This window comes from Salvelinus namaycush, chromosome 4 (assembly GCF_016432855.1).
Source record: "Salvelinus namaycush isolate Seneca chromosome 4, SaNama_1.0, whole genome shotgun sequence".
In the NCBI taxonomy this organism is placed as follows: domain Eukaryota; kingdom Metazoa; phylum Chordata; class Actinopteri; order Salmoniformes; family Salmonidae; genus Salvelinus; species Salvelinus namaycush.
Genome location: NC_052310.1, coordinates 65673271 through 65693416, shown reverse-complemented (window position 1 = coordinate 65693416; position 20146 = coordinate 65673271). Strand labels below are relative to the sequence as shown.

The 20146-nt window shown below is 43.6% G+C and overlaps 1 protein-coding gene across 1 annotated transcript in view; it reads left to right on the top strand.

Annotated features, from left to right (window-relative positions):
- Nucleotides 1-20146, top strand: part of LOC120046738 (histone acetyltransferase KAT6B-like) — a 49067-nt gene that overhangs the window by 22801 nt on the left and 6120 nt on the right. The window contains exons 7-15 of the mRNA XM_038992208.1: nt 185-1296; nt 8443-8558; nt 8846-8958; nt 9127-9268; nt 9610-9771; nt 9997-10090; nt 13916-14147; nt 15845-16052; nt 19776-20039. Of these exons, the coding sequence (XP_038848136.1) occupies nt 185-1296; nt 8443-8558; nt 8846-8958; nt 9127-9268; nt 9610-9771; nt 9997-10090; nt 13916-14147; nt 15845-16052; nt 19776-20039 (2443 nt within the window). The remainder of the gene's footprint in view (nt 1-184; nt 1297-8442; nt 8559-8845; nt 8959-9126; nt 9269-9609; nt 9772-9996; nt 10091-13915; nt 14148-15844; nt 16053-19775; nt 20040-20146) is intronic.

Below are 20146 nucleotides of genomic sequence, written 5' to 3'. Positions count from 1 at the left end.
TGTACCAATAGAAGGTTGTGCAGAGTGTCTGTAAACCACATTATTACCTCAAGGAAATCCTTCTGCTTTTATCGCAATATTTTGTTATAAGTTGAGTTATGACTAAGTTGTTTTCATAAACGTAGCTTTTGTTTCATACCATAGTTTGTGTCCTTGCCTAACCCCTACGCTGTTTCTGTTCTAGGTCTGTAAGCAGTGGTGACGGCTCCATGCTAGCCCGGGGAGGAAGGGGGTCACCTGGTAGGGGTCAAAAGCTTATCGTCTGTTCCACACCTTCATCTGGTCATGCAGCATCTGTGAAGGACGCCACAGACAGATTGGCTGTTGCTACATCAGACCCCTGTTGGGCCGGTGACGCTGTCACCTTCACCACCCAATTCACCACCTCCTCCTCCACCCCTTCCACCACCCCCCCCCTCACGCCCACCTCGTCCTCCTCCACCCCAGCAGTTAGACTCACTGTTAACAAGAAAACCAAAGGGCTTATCGATGGGCTTTCCAAATTCTTTACCCCCTCGCCTGTCGGCCGCAGGTCGTCGCGAGCCGGCGAAATCTTAGACCCCTCTGCCCTGAAAGGGCCACAGTCTTGTTGTCCTGCTAGGAAAAAGCCGGGCACTCCGCCGAAACTATGGGAACTCAGTCCGTCTCAGTCAGTTCTTGGCTTAGCTGCAAAGTCTGATACAACTCCAAGTCAAAAGCTAACCACCACCATATCTCCCTGTACACTCCCTCTCCCCCCCCCACCCACTACGCTTGGACATAGCCCCACCACCTCCCTGGTCTCCTCCAGCTCCACCTCCGCTAACTCACCCCAGAGTTCTTCCAGCCAGTCTAGCGTCCCCTCCATCACCAGTCTCTCTAATCACAACCAACTTAAGGGACTCTTTGACGGACTCTCCCATATCTATGCCACTCAGGGACAATCTCGGAAAAAGGGACTGCCTTGCTACGCACCACCTAAGCGCAGACACCGTAAGCAGGACTTAGGGTCCTGTGCCACCGCGTCCAAAACATATCCTCTCATTCCCCATCCTCCCCAACAGCGCCTCGGAAAGAAAGAGATGACAAAGAATAGGTTGTTGTTGTCGTCCCACTCCTCCTCCCATCCCAGGCCCGGCCGGCCCAGGGGGCGCCCCTTTAAGGTGGTCAGTCACTTCAGACGTAGCCCCTTTTTAAAAAAGCACAGGACGCTAGGCAGGCTAAGATGTAGAGTGACCCCTCAGAAGGGACCCCAGGAAACACCAGGAAAGGGAGACATGACAGACGAAGGAAGAATTAAGGCAGAGCACGACCATGGTAAGCAAAGGCGTGAACGCTCCGACCGAAAATACCTGCGTCTACCTCCGCTAGTTTAAATATTTTTTTAACCCAAGGCTTGTCACAAAATGCCTTACCATACTACTGTACGAGCTAACAAATGTTTTCTTTTTACAAGAGTGAACAAGCGCATTTTGGCTTCGCCCCGCTTTAATTCAATAACATTTTAACAGTTTCTACTACTAATCTTTTACACCACCTACTTTAATTAATTTCCGGGGTTTTTTCAACTCGTTTAATTTCGTTATTACGTTTTGACTTTGGCTGCGTAATGAATCTAGCTACGCGGCTTCAGTTCCATCTCTCTTCCGTCGGCTTCTTTGTCATAGTAGTGCATGGCCCAACCACTAACCCCTTCTTCAAACTGTTCTCTCCTTGCTCTGTCCCAACCACCTACCCCTCCTTCAAACTGTTCTCTCTTTGCTCTGTCCCAACCACCTACCCCTCCTTCAAACTGTTCTCTCCTTGCTCTGTCCCAACCACTAACCCCTCCTTCAAACTGTTCTCTCTTTGCTCTGTCCCAACCACCTACCCCTTCTTCAAACTGTTCTCTCCTTGCTCTGTCCCAACCACTAACCCCTTCTTCAAACTGTTCTCTCTTTGCTCTGTCCCAACCACCTACCCCTCCTTCAAACTGTTCTCTCTTTGCTCTGGCCCAATCACTAACCCCTACTTCAAACTGTTCTCTCCTTGCTCTGTCCCAACCACTAACCCCTACTTCAAACTGTTCTCTCCTTGCTCTGTCCCAACCACTAACCCCTACTTCAAACTGTTCTCTCTTTGCTCTGTCCCAACCACCAACCCCTCCTTCAAACTGTTCTCTCCTTGCTCTGTCCCAACCACTAACCCCTACTTCAAACTGTTCTCTCTTTGCTCTGTCCCAACCACCTACCCCTCCTTCAAACTGTTCTCTCTTTGCTCTGGCCCAACCACTAACCCCTACTTCAAACTGTTCTCTCCTTGCTCTGTCCCAACCACTAACCCCTACTTCAAACTGTTCTCTCCTTGCTCTGTCCCAACCACTAACCCCTACTTCAAACTGTTCTCTCCTTGCTCTGTCCCAACCACTAACCCCTACTTCAAACTGTTCTCTCTTTGCTCTGTCCCAACCACTAACCCATACTTCAAACTGTTCTCTCTTTGCTCTGTCCCAACCACTAACCCCTACTTCAAACTGTTCTCTCTTTGCTCTGTCCCAACCACTAACCCCTACTTCAAACTGTTCTCTCTTTGCTCTGTCCCAACCACTAACCCCTCCTTCAAACTGTTCTCTCTTTGCTCTGTCCCAACCACTAACCCCTACTTCAAACTGTTCTCTCTTTGCTCTGTCCCAACCACTAACCCCTACTTCAAACTGTTCTCTCTTTGCTCTGTCCCAACCACCAACCCCTCCTTCAAACTGTTCTCTCCTTGCTCTGTCCCAACCACTAACCCCGACTTCAAACTGTTCTCTCTTTGCTCTGTCCCAACCACTAACCCCTACTTCAAACTGTTCTCTCTTTGCTCTGTCCCAACCACTAACCCCTACTTCAAACTGTTCTCTCTTTGCTCTGTCCCAACCACCTACCCCTCCTTCAAACTGTTCTCTCTTTGCTCTGTCCCAACCACTAACCCATACTTCAAACTGTTCTCTCTTTGCTCTGTCCCAACCACTAACCCCTACTTCAAACTGTTCTCTCTTTGCTCTGTCCCAACCACTAACCCCTACTTCAAACTGTTCTCTCTTTGCTCTGTCCCAACCACTAACCCCTCCTTCAAACTGTTCTCTCTTTGCTCTGTCCCAACCACTAACCCCTACTTCAAACTGTTCTCTCTTTGCTCTGTCCCAACCACCTACCCCTCCTTCAAACTGTTCTCTCTTTGCTCTGGCCCAACCACTAACCCCTACTTCAAACTGTTCTCTCCTTGCTCTGGCCCAACCACTAACCCCTACTTCAAACTGTTCTCTCCTTGCTCTGTCCCAACCACTAACCCCTACTTCAAACTGTTCTCTCTTTGCTCTGTCCCAACCACTAACCCATACTTCAAACTGTTCTCTCTTTGCTCTGTCCCAACCACTAACCCCTACTTCAAACTGTTCTCTCTTTGCTCTGTCCCAACCACTAACCCCTACTTCAAACTGTTCTCTCTTTGCTCTGTCCCAACCACTAACCCCTCCTTCAAACTGTTCTCTCTTTGCTCTGTCCCAACCACCAACCCCTACTTCAAACTGTTCTCTCTTTGCTCTGTCCCAACCACTAACCCCTACTTCAAACTGTTCTCTCTTTGCTCTGTCCCAACCACCAACCCCTCCTTCAAACTGTTCTCTCCTTGCTCTGTCCCAACCACTAACCCCGACTTCAAACTGTTCTCTCTTTGCTCTGTCCCAACCACTAACCCCTACTTCAAACTGTTCTCTCTTTGCTCTGTCCCAACCACTAACCCCTACTTCAAACTGTTCTCTCTTTGCTCTGTCCCAACCACCTACCCCTCCTTCAAACTGTTCTCTCTTTGCTCTGTCCCAACCACTAACCCCTACTTCAAACTGTTCTCTCTTTGCTCTGTCCCAACCACTAACCCCTACTTCAAACTGTTCTCTCTTTGCTCTGTCCCAACCACTAACCCCTACTTCAAACTGTTCTCTCTTTGCTCTGTCCCAACCACTAACCCCTCCTTCAAACTGTTCTCTCTTTGCTCTGTCCCAACCACTAACTCCTACTTCAAACTGTTCTCTCTTTGCTCTGTCCCAACCACCTACCCCTCCTTCAAACTGTTCTCTCTTTGCTCTGGCCCAACCACTAACCCCTACTTCAAACTGTTCTCTCCTTGCTCTGGCCCAACCACTAACCCCTACTTCAAACTGTTCTCTCCTTGCTCTGTCCCAACCACTAACCCCTACTTCAAACTGTTCTCTCTTTGCTCTGTCCCAACCACTAACCCATACTTCAAACTGTTCTCTCTTTGCTCTGTCCCAACCACTAACCCCTACTTCAAACTGTTCTCTCTTTGCTCTGTCCCAACCACTAACCCCTACTTCAAACTGTTCTCTCTTTGCTCTGTCCCAACCACTAACCCCTCCTTCAAACTGTTCTCTCTTTGCTCTGTCCCAACCACCAACCCCTACTTCAAACTGTTCTCTCTTTGCTCTGTCCCAACCACTAACCCCTACTTCAAACTGTTCTCTCTTTGCTCTGTCCCAACCACCAACCCCTCCTTCAAACTGTTCTCTCCTTGCTCTGTCCCAACCACTAACCCCGACTTCAAACTGTTCTCTCTTTGCTCTGTCCCAACCACTAACCCCTACTTCAAACTGTTCTCTCTTTGCTCTGTCCCAACCACTAACCCCTACTTCAAACTGTTCTCTCTTTGCTCTGTCCCAACCACTAACCCCTACTTCAAACTGTTCTCTCTTTGCTCTGTCCCAACCACCTACCCCTCCTTCAAACTGTTCTCTCTTTGCTCTGTCCCAACCACTAACCCCTACTTCAAACTGTTCTCTCTTTGCTCTGTCCCAACCACTAACCCCTACTTCAAACTGTTCTCTCTTTGCTCTGTCCCAACCACTAACCCCTACTTCAAACTGTTCTCTCTTTGCTCTGTCCCAACCACTAACCCCTACTTCAAACTGTTCTCTCTTTGCTCTGTCCCAACCACTAACCCCTCCTTCAAACTGTTCTCTCTTTGCTCTGTCCCAACCACCAACCCCTCCTTCAAACTGTTCTCTCCTTGCTCTGTCCCAACCACTAACCCCTACTTCAAACTGTTCTCTCTTTGCTCTGTCCCAACCACTAACCCCTACTTCAAACTGTTCTCTCTTTGCTCTGTCCCAACCACTAACCCCTACTTCAAACTGTTCTCTCCTTGCTCTGGCCCAACCACTAACCCCTACTTCAAACTGTTCTCTCTTTGCTCTGTCCCAACCACTAACCCCTACTTCAAACTGTTCTCTCTTTGCTCTGTCCCAACCACTAACCCCTACTTCAAACTGTTCTCTCTTTGCTCTGTCCCAACCACTAACCCCTACTTCAAACTGTTCTCTCTTTGCTCTGTCCCAACCACTAACCCCTACTTCAAACTGTTCTCTCTTTGCTCTGTCCCAACCACTAACCCCTCCTTCAAACTGTTCTCTCTTTGCTCTGGCCCAACCACTAACCCCTACTTCAAACTGTTCTCTCTTTGCTCTGGCCCAACCACTAACCCCTACTTCAAACTGTTCTCTCTTTGCTCTGTCCCAACCACCTACCCCTCCTTCAAACTGTTCTCTCCTTGCTCTGTCCCAACCACTAACCCCTACTTCAAACTGTTCTCTCTTTGCTCTGTCCCAACCACTAACCCCTACTTCAAACTGTTCTCTCTTTGCTCTGTCCCAACCACTAACCCCTCCTTCAAACTGTTCTCTCTTTGCTCTGTCCCAACCACTAACCCCTACTTCAAACTGTTCTCTCTTTGCTCTGTCCCAACCACTAACCCCTACTTCAAACTGTTCTCTCTTTGCTCTGTCCCAACCACTAACCCCTACTTCAAACTGTTCTCTCTTTGCTCTGTCCCAACCACTAACCCCTACTTCAAACTGTTCTCTCTTTGCTCTGTCCCAACCACTAACCCCTCCTTCAAACTGTTCTCTCTTTGCTCTGGCCCAACCACTAACCCCTACTTCAAACTGTTCTCTCTTTGCTCTGGCCCAACCACTAACCCCTACTTCAAACTGTTCTCTCTTTGCTCTGTCCCAACCACCTACCCCTCCTTCAAACTGTTCTCTCCTTGCTCTGTCCCAACCACTAACCCCTACTTCAAACTGTTCTCTCTTTGCTCTGTCCCAACCACTAACCCCTACTTCAAACTGTTCTCTCTTTGCTCTGTCCCAACCACCTACCCCTACTTCAAACTGTTCTCTCCTTGCTCTGTCCCAACCACTAACCCCTTCTTCAAACTGTTCTCTCCTTGCTCTGTCCCAACCACTAACCCCTTCTTCAAACTGTTCTCTCTTTGCTCTGTCCCAACCACCTACCCCTCCTTCAAACTGTTCTCTCTTTGCTCTGGCCCAACCACTAACCCCTACTTCAAACTGTTCTCTCTTTGCTCTGGCCCAACCACTAACCCCTACTTAAAACTGTTCCCTCTTTGCTCTGTCCCAACCACTAACCCCTTCTTCAAACTGTTCTCTCCTTTCTCTGTCCCAACCACCTACCCCTCCTTCAAACTGTTCTCTCTTTGCTCTGTCCCAACCACTAACCCCTACTTCAAACTGTTCTCTCTTTGCTCTGGCCCAACCACTAACCCCTACTTCAAACTGTTCTCTCCTTGCTCTGTCCCAACCACTAACCCCTACTTCAAACTGTTCTCTCTTTGCTCTGTCCCAACCACTAACCCCTACTTCAAACTGTTCTCTCCTTGCTCTGTCCCAACCACTAACCCCTACTTCAAACTTTTCTCTCTTTGCTCTGTCCCAACCACCTACCCCTTCTTCAAACTGTTCTCTCCTTGCTCTGTCCCAACCACTAACCCCTTCAAACTGTTCTCTCCTTGCTCTGTCCCAACCACTAACCCCTACTTCAAACTGTTCTCTCTTTGCTCTGTCCCAACCACTAACCCCTACTTCAAACTGTTCTCTCCTTGTTCTGTCCCAACCACTAACCCCTACTTCAAACTGTTCTCTCTTTGCTCTGTCCCAACCACTAACCCCTACTTCAAACTGTTCTCTCCTTGCTCTGTCCCAACCACTAACCCCTTCTTCATACTGCTCTCTCCTTTATCTGTCCCCCCTGTCCTTGACCCTATGCATTAGTGCACTGGCTTCGCCAATTGTGATTTTCGCCTAGTAGTGACTGTACTGTTCTGTTGTTGGATTATAAAGCCTCGCTCTTCTGCCTTCCATTCCACCCTCTCCCACCACTACCACCAGTGGCACTGTCACCATTCAACCCTAACCTCCCACAGTCGTTAGACTGACACACACATACACCATTTATGACTCGAAGTTGACATGATGATTACGTCTATTGATCTACGCCCTCCCCCATCTGATTCGGTGTCATAGGGCCAGATTCCCGGACATAGATTTATCCTACTCCTCGACTAGAAGAAGCATGTTCAATTGAGATTCTCCATTGTGCATGCTTCTTAGTCCAGGACTGGGCTGTGTCTGGGAAACCGGCCCTAAAGGGCTAAGATTTTTTGAAAGGATCTGGATTTGATTTGAAGGGGTTGTAAATAATACTGTGAATAGAATAGTTTTTAAATTGATAAGCCAAAACATCCATGTACACATTTAAAATGTATACTCAAGTCTCAAACTAATCTCTATAATTCATTTTTTTAATGTATAATTTCCACTTCTTTGTGTATAATACATAATTTCAAGTGTTTCATGTATGCTAAAGCTGCCTGGTTAGCTTTTCAACATCATTGCTGTTGTATCATAGTCTCCACACTGCTGCTGTCACTGCATTGACTTTTTAATTAACAGGAAACTATCTGAGGTTGTGTCCCAAATGGCACCCTAGTATTCCCTGCATAGTGCTTTACTTTTGACCAGAGACACATGGACCGTGGTGCAAAGTAGGGCACTATATAGGGAATAGTGCCATTTGGGAAGCAGGCTTGGTGGGATGACACATGAAAGCGGTTACGTTAGTAGAGTGATTTAGTTTCACGTCATTACATTCAGGATTTTCATTCACAGGTGCAGAGATGATACATTCATTATACAACTCCACAGAGACCTAACTTCGCAGAGGCTGTCGAACAAAACATACATTAAAAGCACATTAAAACCAAATGCATTTACTATACTGAATGTTCACAGGCTACAGAACACTGCTCCCTATCTACTCTATAAAGCTGTGATGATAATCTACCATGTTTGATGGTACTCCTCTGATGTGGCTGTTTGTTTACTGTGACAGCCTGTTTAGGTACTGTGACAGCCTGTTTGTGACTAAACCAGCATGTTTGGTGACTGTGACTGCAACAGGCTGTTTGGTGACTGCAACAGGCTGTTTGGTGACTGCAACAGGCTGTTTGGTGACTGCAACAGGCTGTTTGGTGACTGCAACAGGCTGTTTGGTGACTGCAACAGGCTGTTTGGTGACTGCAACAGGCTGTTTGGTGACTGTAACAGACTGTAATGTTTGGTTACTGTAACAGGCTGTGAAGGTGAATTGAGGGTGAAGCAGGAACCTGGCTTTGTAGCGGTCTCCAGGGAACATGTCACAGAGGAAGACATGGAGATATTCACACAGGTCCACGAGCTCTCGTCGCAGGTGAGGGAACTGTCCAAAATAACCTCTCTCAATCACACTTCAAAAAACCTATCACCTAATCATTTTAAGTTATATGTAGCCTATAGCTTAACATTACAACCCCTAAATCAATGTTTGTCAGATGTTTTCAGACATGAAAATAAGTTTTAATGTCACAAAGGGAAGGATCCACATTCCAAGTTTCTGTTTGAAGATGCTGCCTATGTCAGACTTAGATCTTTGATATTGTTTGAATGAGTGCTTGTGGTACGACGTTGAGGCATTTTATTTTGTATTGCCGTGTTTAGAGAAATGGAACCATGACTATCACTGACTCTGGACGATACCCGGCCGTCATTGAGTTTGGGAAGTATGAAATCCAAACCTGGCACTCATCGCCTTACCCACCGGAATACTCAAGGTACAGTTTATTATTTCTTACACTCAGGTCGGACAAATGCCTTTCAATGCTAGGCTTCTTTATAAGATAAATACTTTATTAATCCCTGAGGGGAAATCGGTGTGTCAACTGATAAGTTGAATCCAAATTATAGGCTAACTTTTGTCTCGTTGTCTCTTTCGTTGGCAGATTGCAAAAGCTTTACCTGTGTGAGTTCTGTCTGAAGTACATGAGATGCAAGAACATCCTCCAGCGACACGCCAAGAAGTGTGGCTGGTTTCAACCTCCAGCCAATGAGATTTACAGGAAGGATGACCTTTCAGTGTTCGAGGTCAGAAGTCACTCTTCAAAGTAGTAAAACTATGGGTGCATCCCAAATGGCACCCTATCCCCTATATAGCGCTCTCCTTTTTTTCCAGGGCCCAATGGCACCCTATTCCCTTTATTGTAAACTGCTCTATATGCCCTGGTCAAAGTAAGTGCACTTTAAAGGGAATAGGGTGCTGTTTTGGACTATGATCATATGCTGGTGTATGTGTATGAAATGTGACTGAATGGTTTCGGTGAGAGAGGTGGAAAGAATCAACTGTTAGTTTAAATTTGAACAATGTTCTCATGCTGGTTAGTTTAAATTTGAACAATGTTCTAATGCTGGTTTTGTTCCATGTTTAGGTTGATGGAAATGTCAGCAAGCTCTTCTGCCAAAACCTCTGCCTGTTAGCCAAGCTGTTCCTGGATCACAAGACCCTATATTACGACGTGGAGCCTTTCCTTTTTTACATACTAACAAAGAATGACGAGAAAGGCTGTCACCTTGTGGGTTATTTCTCCAAGGTAAGGATATTCAATAGAATGAAAAATATGTTTGGTTAATGCAGTGACAGTGTCTTTACTATATTAGTCCTCTTAAAAGCTAAATGTATTTTGAAGGGATTGTGTGGTCGCATGTGTGTGTGTGTGTGTGTGTGTGTTTGCTTTCGACAAGGACAGTGGCAGGTGCAATAAATTGCCAGCTTCAGTGCAGCTCTGACATACTTGATCTTTTTCCCCTTCCCTCAGGAAAAGCTTTGCCAGCAGAAATACAATGTCTCCTGTATAATGATCATGCCTCAGTACCAAAGGCAAGGCTTTGGAAGGTTCCTCATTGATTTCAGTAAGTCCCTTAATGCGTTCTAAGAACATAAAACTCAATTCCTGCTTGATTCTAGAATCCTTGCCTGATTCTTTACAATATAAAATCATCTGTTTTCCCAGGCATACATTTGTGCCCCTAGCTAGGTTTCCATCCAATTTGTGACAGATTTTCATGGGAATATTCGCATATCCGCATAAAAACAATATGCACAGAAATGTTTCCATCAAATTGACCTGTTGCGGATAAAAGGCTGTGCGTGATGACATAGTGCACATAAAAATCATTTTTGCTGTTAGATTCCCAAGAACAGGGCCTCCCGGGTGGCGCAGTGGTCTAAAGCACTGCATCACAGTGCTAGCTGTGCCACCAGAGATTCTGGGTTCGAGCCCAGGCTCTGTCGCAGCTGGCCGTGACCGGGAGGCCCATGGGGCAGCGCACAATTGGCCCAGTGTCCTCCGGGTTAGGGAGGGTTTGGCCGGCAGGGATATCCTTGTCTCATCGCGCACTAGCGACTCCTGTGGCGGGCCGGGCGCAGTGCACGCTGACCAGGTCGCTAGGTGTTTCCTCCGACACATTGGTGCGGCTGGCTTCCGGGTTGGATGTGCGCTGTGTCAAGAAGCAGTGCGGCTTGGTTGGGTTGTGTTTCGGAGGACTCATGGCTCTCGACCTTCGCCTCTCCCGAGTCCGTACGGGAGTTGCAGCGATGAGACAAGACAGTAACTACTACCAATTGGATACCACGAAATTAGGGAGTAAAATAATACATTCAAAATAAATTTAAAAATTCCCAAGAACAAAAAAAAAATACAAGTTAAATGGGTTTCCATCACATTTTCAACTCTACTGATGGTTTTATCACTAAACATGTTGCGTTTTATATAGCCAATGTGTCCACTCTGGTCTTGGCAGCAACAGCTGGCAGATACAGTGGGGATAGGCTACCTATATAAGATTATTATGGATAAAAGAGCAAGATTTATTTTAATTTGTCAAACAGCAGCCATGATCATGTCACCAGAATAAGACCCTCAATATTTATTAGAAAGGAGCATCAAGCTCATCACCTTGCACTTTCACCACCCTGTGAAGTTCATGATAACTTATTTCATCTGTAGCCTAATAAACTGCATGCTTTCCTGAGTCATAGTGGGAGGACCACACACCATATCATCGCATTACTTTGTTATTATATCGCAATTTCTCACATAATTAATTTTACTGAAATAAAAGAAGATCCCACCTTGTCTAGCGTATGTTGTTTTGTCGACATTAGGATAGTTTACTGACAAATTTGCTATTTCCATCAGGCCTCTGGTGACATTTTTATCCGACCTACTTTACTCACAAAAAAATTGTTGTGAATGAATTGAAATGGGTATATCAAGGCAATTTACATGCGTAAGTAATCATGTTTTCAATATTATAATCAGGAATTATAAAGACGTATTAGGTTATGTCTGCATAAGTTAATATTTGATATCCAATTACTTTTAGCAGTCTGTTTGCCTAGGGGTCCTTTATTGGAATAACCCTCCACTCTGAATTTGGACTGTTTGTCAAAGCTATTGTATTATGTTCATGGTTTCCTCTTTGGAGTACTGGTGGGTTTGGGTGGTAGAGCTGTAATGGAGCATTTGATTTCCTGCTCACTTTGCCAGCATCATACCACCCTGCATCCCACTGCTGGCGTGCCTCTGAAGCTAAGCACGGTTGGTCCTGGTCGGTCCCTGGATGGGAGACCAGATACTGCTGGAAGAGGTGTTGGAGGGCCAGTAGGAGGCACTCTTTCTGGTCTAAAAAAAATACATCCCAATGGTCCAGGGCAGTGATTGGGGACATTGCCCTAGTTAGGGCTCTAAAGCCCTATGGGCCCTGGTCAAAAGTGGTGCACTATATAGGGAATAGGGTGCCATTTAGGACAAAGCCACAGACATTTTCCAATAGCGCTCTCTTGGAGCTCATCTCTGTTCAATCTTTTCTTAATTCCTCTCTTTGTTATCTTTGCACATTCTCTATCACATCCAGCCTCTGTCTGAACTTATTTTTTATATATTTTTATTTTACCAGGTTAGTTGACTGAGAACACATTCTCATTTACATCAATGGCCTGTGGAATAGTTACATGGGAGAGGAGGGGGATGAATGAGCCAATTGGAAGCATGGGATGGCTAGGTGGCCATGATGGTATGAGGGCCAGATTGGGAATTTACCCAGGACACCGGGGTTAACCCCCCTACTCTTACAACAAGTGCCATGGGATCTTTAGGGACCACAGAGAGTCAGGACACCCGTTTAACGTCCCATCTAAAAAGAGGTACCCTACACAGGGAAAAGGGTGCCATTTGGCGTGGAACCTGTGCCTTTACATTTACATTTAAGTCATTTAGCAGACGCTCTTATCCAGAGCGACTTACAAATTGGTGCATTCACCTTATGATATCCTTTGAAACTGGAAGTTGTTTAGATTAAGATTTTTCTGCTTTTATTGGATTGTATTATTGGAGCAGTTTGTCTCGGGTAGCTTGCTGTGAGAGGGAAAGCATTAGCTCCGTTTGCCAGCGTGAATGCGGTTTTCTAGTCATTACTCCTGATGATTCTGAATAATCTCTTTGTTTTGATTTAAAGATGGTAAACCACAGCTGATACATTTATAAAACACACAGAATAACATGACTTGTTACTGTAGTGTTACATTTATTATCTGTGTTTTAGTTTTTCATCTTTGTTCTAGCAGCTCATTTATTTGTTGTCAATTATTGGCTCTCCTCTCGTCTCAGCTTTGGGTAATGAATACTGTCATAATGACTGGAATATTATGTATTCAGTGTTTGGTGATTAGATGTGCTTGTCTGGTTCCTTGTAGTGGGTGCACACATTAAAAGACATTAATTAATTTCAAGCTGCTTATAATGGATGACCCTTGACAGGATGGCTATAAAACTAATTACATACAGACATAGCTACCTTTTTACTTAGTTGTTTTCCTCTTCATTATCTCTGATAAGTGCAACCTCTTGTGAGAAATGACATCCAGCTGCTTCTCTCCATTTGTTGTCGCTTTTTCTCTCCTCTCTTTTTTTTCATTCACCCTCCTCTCCTCCACCTCCTTTGTTGCCCTTGCCAGCATCATAGCATCTGACAGAGGTTGAAGGAGAGGATGTCTGATTACCTCTCCTCCATTTCTACTCTCTGAAGGTGAAAATGGAGCTGCTCCCCAACACAGGATGTCATGTCACGTCAGATTATGATATGTACTGCAGTCTAAGACATTAAGCAGCAACAACCGTCTCTAGCTAGCTGGAGTAAATCATTGTATTTTTGTCAGCATGTATCTTTTTAGGTTACATACTAGCCTACTTTCTCACAACATTGTATTGTTTGAATGGGCCTTTTAAGATGACCTACCTTTTCAAAAGATGGCAGTGTTTACATGCAGCCCAATTCAGATTTATTTAGTTTTGTGGGCCGTAGAGCAAAATGGAGAACACCCTCCTGTTCGTGAGAGTCTCATACTTCCATATTAGTTTGTAGGCCACACCGTTCGGACACTACAGATGTTTTTGTGAGAAGACAGATGTTCAGGATGTCATGGTCTGACCAACACCGCTGTAGATCGGGCCACCTTTCACCACAGATGCGAAGCCTTGACCAAGGTGGATGGGCTGGATTGAGACGCAGCCCGTGGGATTCTTTTATTATGTTACTTAGCTGGACGCACAGGATTTAATCCCTTCTCACAACATTGTTGATTTGTTATAATACTGTAGGTCTTTTTAGGTACTGTCTTTTTGGAGGTTATGTCTTCTCACACCATGTTGTTTTGTTTGAATGTGTCTGTTTCAGGTTACCTTCTGACGAGGCAGGAAGGACAAGCTGGCTCCCCAGAGAAGCCTCTGTCAGATCTGGGTCGCTTATCCTACCTGGCATATTGGAAAAGTGTCATGGTGGAGTACCTCTATAAGCAGCCAGATAAACACATCAGCGTTAAAGGAATAAGCAGGGCCACTGGGATGTGTCCGCATGATATCGCCGCTACTCTCCAGCATCTCTGCATGATTGACAGGCAGGATGGCAGGTCAGTCCTAACTCTCACACTCGCTGTGTGTGTGTGTGTGTGTGTGCGTACCCTGTCTGACTCAGACTTATTCAGGCCACTGGGTATTTTTAACATGTTAGCCATTAATGCAGCAGAATATTGGCAGAAGTAAGTCAGGTTAAGGAAACAGACAGACAGAACAGCCTGCTGCTATTCCAGCCTGAGAATCCTCCGTTTCAGCTTTATTAACTTACGTAACGCCATGGGTCATGTGGATTCACTCTACAACAGCTGGTCTTTTTCTTATTGGTTTACTGTAAAAGTACTTTGACAGTACTTACTGACAATTGCTAACTTAAAAAGGGCTTTATAAAAACATTTGATTGTTTAGTTTATTTGTTTATGATTGGCTCTTTAGATTGTAATGATCAGAATGGGTTGATTTGATTCGTTTCTGATTTCTCTCTAGGTTCGTAGTGATCAGAAGATATCGATTGATGTTCTGTTTTATTAACTACAAACACTACATGTGTTTCATGTCACATCATACATGAATATGTTGAGAGCTGGTGCTTTTTGTCATAGTTTTTGATTGCTTCTCTCCAGGTTTGTGGTAATCAGAATAGATTGATTGATCTTATTGGTTATTGATCTCCAGGTTTGTGGTAATCAGAATAGATTGATTGATCTTATTGGTTATTGATCTCCAGGTTTGTGGTGATCAGAATAGATTGATTGATCTTATTGGTTATTGATCTCTAGGTTTGTGGTAATCAGAATAGATTGATTGTTCTTATTGGTTATTGATCTCTAGGTTTGTGGTAATCAGAATAGATTGATTGTTCTTATTGGTTATTGATCTCTAGGTTTGTGGTAATCAGAATAGATTGATTGATCTTATTGGTTATTGATCTCCAGGTTTGTGGTAATCAGAATAGATTGATTGTTCTTATTGGTTATTGATCTCTAGGTTTGTGGTAATCAGAATAGATTGATTGATCTTATTGGTTATTGATCTCCAGGTTTGTGGTGATCAGAATAGATTGATTGATCTTATTGGTTATTGATCTCTAGGTTTGTGGTAATCAGAATAGATTGATTGATCTTATTGGTTATTGATCTCTAGGTTTGTGGTAATCAGAATAGATTGATTGTTCTTATTGGTTATTGATCTCTAGGTTTGTGGTAATCAGAATAGATTGATTGTTCTTATTGGTTATTGATCTCTAGGTTTGTGGTAATCAGAATAGATTGATTGATCTTATTGGTTATTGATCTCCAGGTTTGTGGTAATCAGAATAGATTGATTGTTCTTATTGGTTATTGATCTCTAGGTTTGTGGTAATCAGAATAGATTGATTGTTCTTATTGGTTATTGATCTCTAGGTTTGTGGTAATCAGAATAGATTGATTGATCTTATTGGTTATTGATCTCCAGGTTTGTGGTAATCAGAATAGATTGATTGATCTTATTGGTTATTGATCTCCAGGTTTGTGGTAATCAGAATAGATTGATTGATCTTATTGGTTATTGATCTCTAGGTTTGTGGTAATCAGAATAGATTGATTGATCTTATTGGTTATTGATCTCTAGGTTTGTGGTAATCAGAATATATTGATTGTTCTTATTGGTTATTGATCTCTAGGTTTGTGGTAATCAGAATAGATTGATCTCGTTGATGATGTTTCTTGGTTTGATTTGACTGATTTTGATGTTTCTTAATGCTCTTCTTTAGGTTTGTGGTGATTCGAAGAGAGCGGTTGATCCAGAGGCACATGGAGAAGCTGCGAGCCAGCCCCAGGCTGAACCAGGTGGACCCTGACGCACTGCACTGGACCCCCAGCCCCAGGCTGAACCAGGTGGACCCTGACGCACTGCACTGGACCCCCGCAGTGGCCCTCAACGCTGTCCTGTCTGAGGAGGAGAGAGAGGTCGAGATGGATGTAAGTCTTGCATGCGCGCACACACAGTGTTTTTCAACTCTGGACCTGACTCTGTTCAGTTTGGAGTCTAATCATGGCGTTCAGTCTGTAGTCTAGACCGTGATTAGGTTAATCATGGCGTTCAGTTTGGAGTCTAGACCGTTATTAGGTTAATCATGGTGTTATTAGATAAATCATGGTGTTCAGTCTGGAGTCTAGACCGTTATTAGGTTAATCATGGTGTTATTAGATAAATCATGGCGTTCAGTCTGGAGTCTAGACCGTTATTAGGTTAATCATGGTGTTATTAGATAAATCATGGTGTTCAGTCTGGAGTCTAGACCGTTATTAGGTTAATCATGGTGTTCAGTTTGGAGTCTAGACCGTTATTAGGTTAATCATGGTGTTATTAGATAAATCATGGTGTTCAGTCTGGAGTCTAGACCGTTATTAGGTTAATCGTGTTGTTCAGTTTGGAGTCTAGACCGTTATTAGGTTAATCATGGTGTTATTAGATAAATCATGGTGTTCAGTCTGGAGTCTAGACCGTTATTAGGTTAATCATGGTGTTATTAGATAAATCATGGTGTTCAGTCTGTAGTCTAGACCGTTATTAGGTTAATCATGGTGTTATTAGATAAATCGTGGTGTTCAGTCTGTAGTCTAGACCGTTATTAGGTTAATCATGGTGTTCAGTTTGGAGTCTAGACCGTTATTAGGTTAATCATGGTGTTATTAGATAAATCATGGCGTTCAGTCTGTAGTCTAGACCGTGATTAGGTTAATCATGGCGTTCAGTTTGGAGTCTAGACCGTGATTAGGTTAATCATGGTGTTATTAGATAAATCATGGTGTTCAGTCTGTAGTCTAGACCGTTATTAGGTTAATCGTGTTGTTCAGTTTGGAGTCTAGACCGTTATTAGGTTAATCATGGTGATCAGTTTGGAGTCTAGACCGTTATTAGGTTAATCATGGTGTTCAGTTTGGAGTCTAGACCGTTATTAGGTTAATCATGGTGTTATTAGATAAATCATGGTGTTCAGTCTGTAGTCTAGACCGTTATTAGGTTAATCATGGTGTTATTAGATCAATCATGGTGTTCAGTCTGTAGTCTAGACCATTATTAGGTTAATCGTGTTGTTCAGTCTGTAGTCTAGACCGTTATTAGGTTAATCATGGTGTTATTAGATAAATCATGGTGTTCAGTCTGTAGTCTAGACCGTTATTAGGTTAATCGTGTTGTTCAGTTTGGAGTCTAGACCGTTATTAGGTTAATCATGGTGTTCAGTTTGGAGTCTAGACCGTGATTAGGTTAATCATGGTGTTATTAGATAAATCATGGTGTTCAGTCTGTAGTCTAGACCGTTATTAGGTTAATCATGGTGCTCAGTTTGGAGTCTAGACCGTGATTAGGTTAATCATGGTGTTATTAGATAAATCATGGTGTTCAGTCTGTAGTCTAGACCGTTATTAGGTTAATCATGGTGTTCAGTTTGGAGTCTAGAACGTTATTAGGTTAATCATGGTGTTCAGTTTGGAGTCTAGGCCGTGATTAGGTTAATCATGGTGTTATTAGATAAATCATGGTGTTCAGTCTGGAGTCTAGACCGTGATTAGGTTAATCATGGTGTTATTAGATAAATCATGGTGTTCAGTCTGTAGTCTAGACCGTTATTAGGTTAATCATGGTGTTCAGTTTGGAGTCTAGACCGTGATTAGGTTAATCATGGTGTTATTAGATAAATCATGGTGTTCAGTCTGTAGTCTAGACCGTTATTAGGTTAATCATGGTGTTCAGTCTGGAGTCTAGACCGTTATTAGGTTAATCGTGTTGTTCAGTTTGGAGTCTAGACCGTTATTAGGTTAATCATGGTGTTCAGTCTGGAGTCTAGACCGTTATTAGGTTAATCATGGTGTTATTAGATAAATCATGGTGATCAGTTTGGAGTCTAGACCGTTATTAGGTTAATCATGGTGTTCAGTTTGGAGTCTAGACCGTTATTAGGTTAATCATGGTGTTCAGTCTGGAGTCTAGACCGTGATTAGGTTAATCATGGTGTTATTAGATAAATCGTGGTGTTCAGTCTGGAGTCTAGACCGTTATTAGGTTAATCATGGTGTTCAGTCTGGAGTCTAGACCGTTATTAGGTTAATCATGGTGTTATTAGATCAATCATGGTGTTCAGTCTGTAGTCTAGACCATTATTAGGTTAATCGTGTTGTTCAGTCTGTAGTCTAGACCGTTATTAGGTTAATCATGGTGTTATTAGATAAATCATGGTGTTCAGTCTGTAGTCTAGACCGTTATTAGGTTAATCGTGTTGTTCAGTTTGGAGTCTAGACCGTGATTAGGTTAATCATGGTGTTATTAGATAAATCATGGTGTTCAGTCTGTAGTCTAGACCGTTATTAGGTTAATCATGGTGTTATTAGATAAATCATGGTGTTCAGTCTGTAGTCTAGACCGTTATTAGGTTAATCATGGTGTTCAGTCTGGAGTCTAGACCGTTATTAGGTTAATCGTGTTGTTCAGTTTGGAGTCTAGACCGTTATTAGGTTAATCATGGTGTTCAGTCTGGAGTCTAGACCGTTATTAGGTTAATCATGGTGTTATTAGATAAATCATGGTGATCAGTTTGGAGTCTAGACCGTTATTAGGTTAATCATGGTGTTCAGTTTGGAGTCTAGACCGTTATTAGGTTAATCATGGTGTTCAGTCTGGAGTCTAGACCGTGATTAGGTTAATCATGGTGTTATTAGATAAATCGTGGTGTTCAGTCTGGAGTCTAGACCGTTATTAGGTTAATCATGGTGTTCAGTCTGGAGTCTAGACCGTTATTAGGTTAATCATGGTGTTCAGTCTGGAGTCTAGACCGTGATTAGGTTAATCATGGTGTTCAGTCTGGAGTCTAGACCGTGATTAGGTTAATCATGGTGTTATTAGATAAATCGTGGTGTTCAGTCTGGAGTCTAGACCGTGATTAGGTTAATCATGGTGTTATTAGATAAATCGTGGTGTTCAGTCTGGAGTCTAGACCGTTATTAGGTTAATCATGGTGTTCAGTCTGGAGTCTAGACCGTGATTAGGTTAATCATGGTGTTATTAGATAAATCGTGGTGTTCAGTCTGGAGTCTAGACCGTTATTAGGTTAATCATGGTGTTCAGTCTGGAGTATAGTCCGTGATTAGGTTAATCAGGTTTGTTCGTGCTGGGCTGGAGGAAAAGCCTACACACTCGGTACATTAGCTCTCCAGGCCCCCTACGTTAGTACTAAAGACTTGTGTTTGTATGCCTCCACATCAGCTAACGCGATGCATGATCATTCATCATCCCACAGTCTGTTAAAGGTGTTTGATATAGTTTGAGTTCAAACCAAGGCCGTTAATGAGCTTAGCATGTTCACTGTCACTAGGCATTTAATGTGGTGCAAAATTGCCCCAAATCAGTTCACTATATCATTACATAATGAATAGTGCTAAATATTCCATGACATGCAATCAAATGGAATTGCTTAACAGCAAATGCTTCCTCTGCTCTGACACTCAAACATTATCAAGAGAACCTGTGGTGATGCATTTGTCATGATGTTAATTCAAATCGTGTGTGTCTATTTCCCCATTAGCCTTTTCATTGTGATGTTAAGCTAGCTGCCTGTGTTTCCCAGAGACAATAACAGTGTCTGTCTCTCTGTGTGTAAATTCCAGGCTGAGTGACTGATGTGCCTCTCTGTGTGTTAATTACAGGCTGAGCGACTGAAGGAGCAGGCTAGTTGGGAGAATGAAGAGAGAGCGGTGTCCTATCTGATGACTAGCATACATCACCCTCGTCCTCCCACTAAGGTCTACAGTAAGAACCCCTTCAGAACATATGAGCGTCGCCCCACAACCGCTGGAGACCAAAGACTGCACGACTCTGAGGAATGTAGTGATGACGAAGATGAGGATGATTCTGATGGATCGCCGCCCATCCTAACGAAAGCCCATGCTATGTTTGGTGTCAAGAGAAAGGTGAGAGCTGGAAATTAGTTATTTGACACATTTCCTCATTGCAGAGGTGGCTGCAGTGTGATTGGCTGATTATAGTGTTTACATAGGAATGGAAAAAGAAGGGAGTT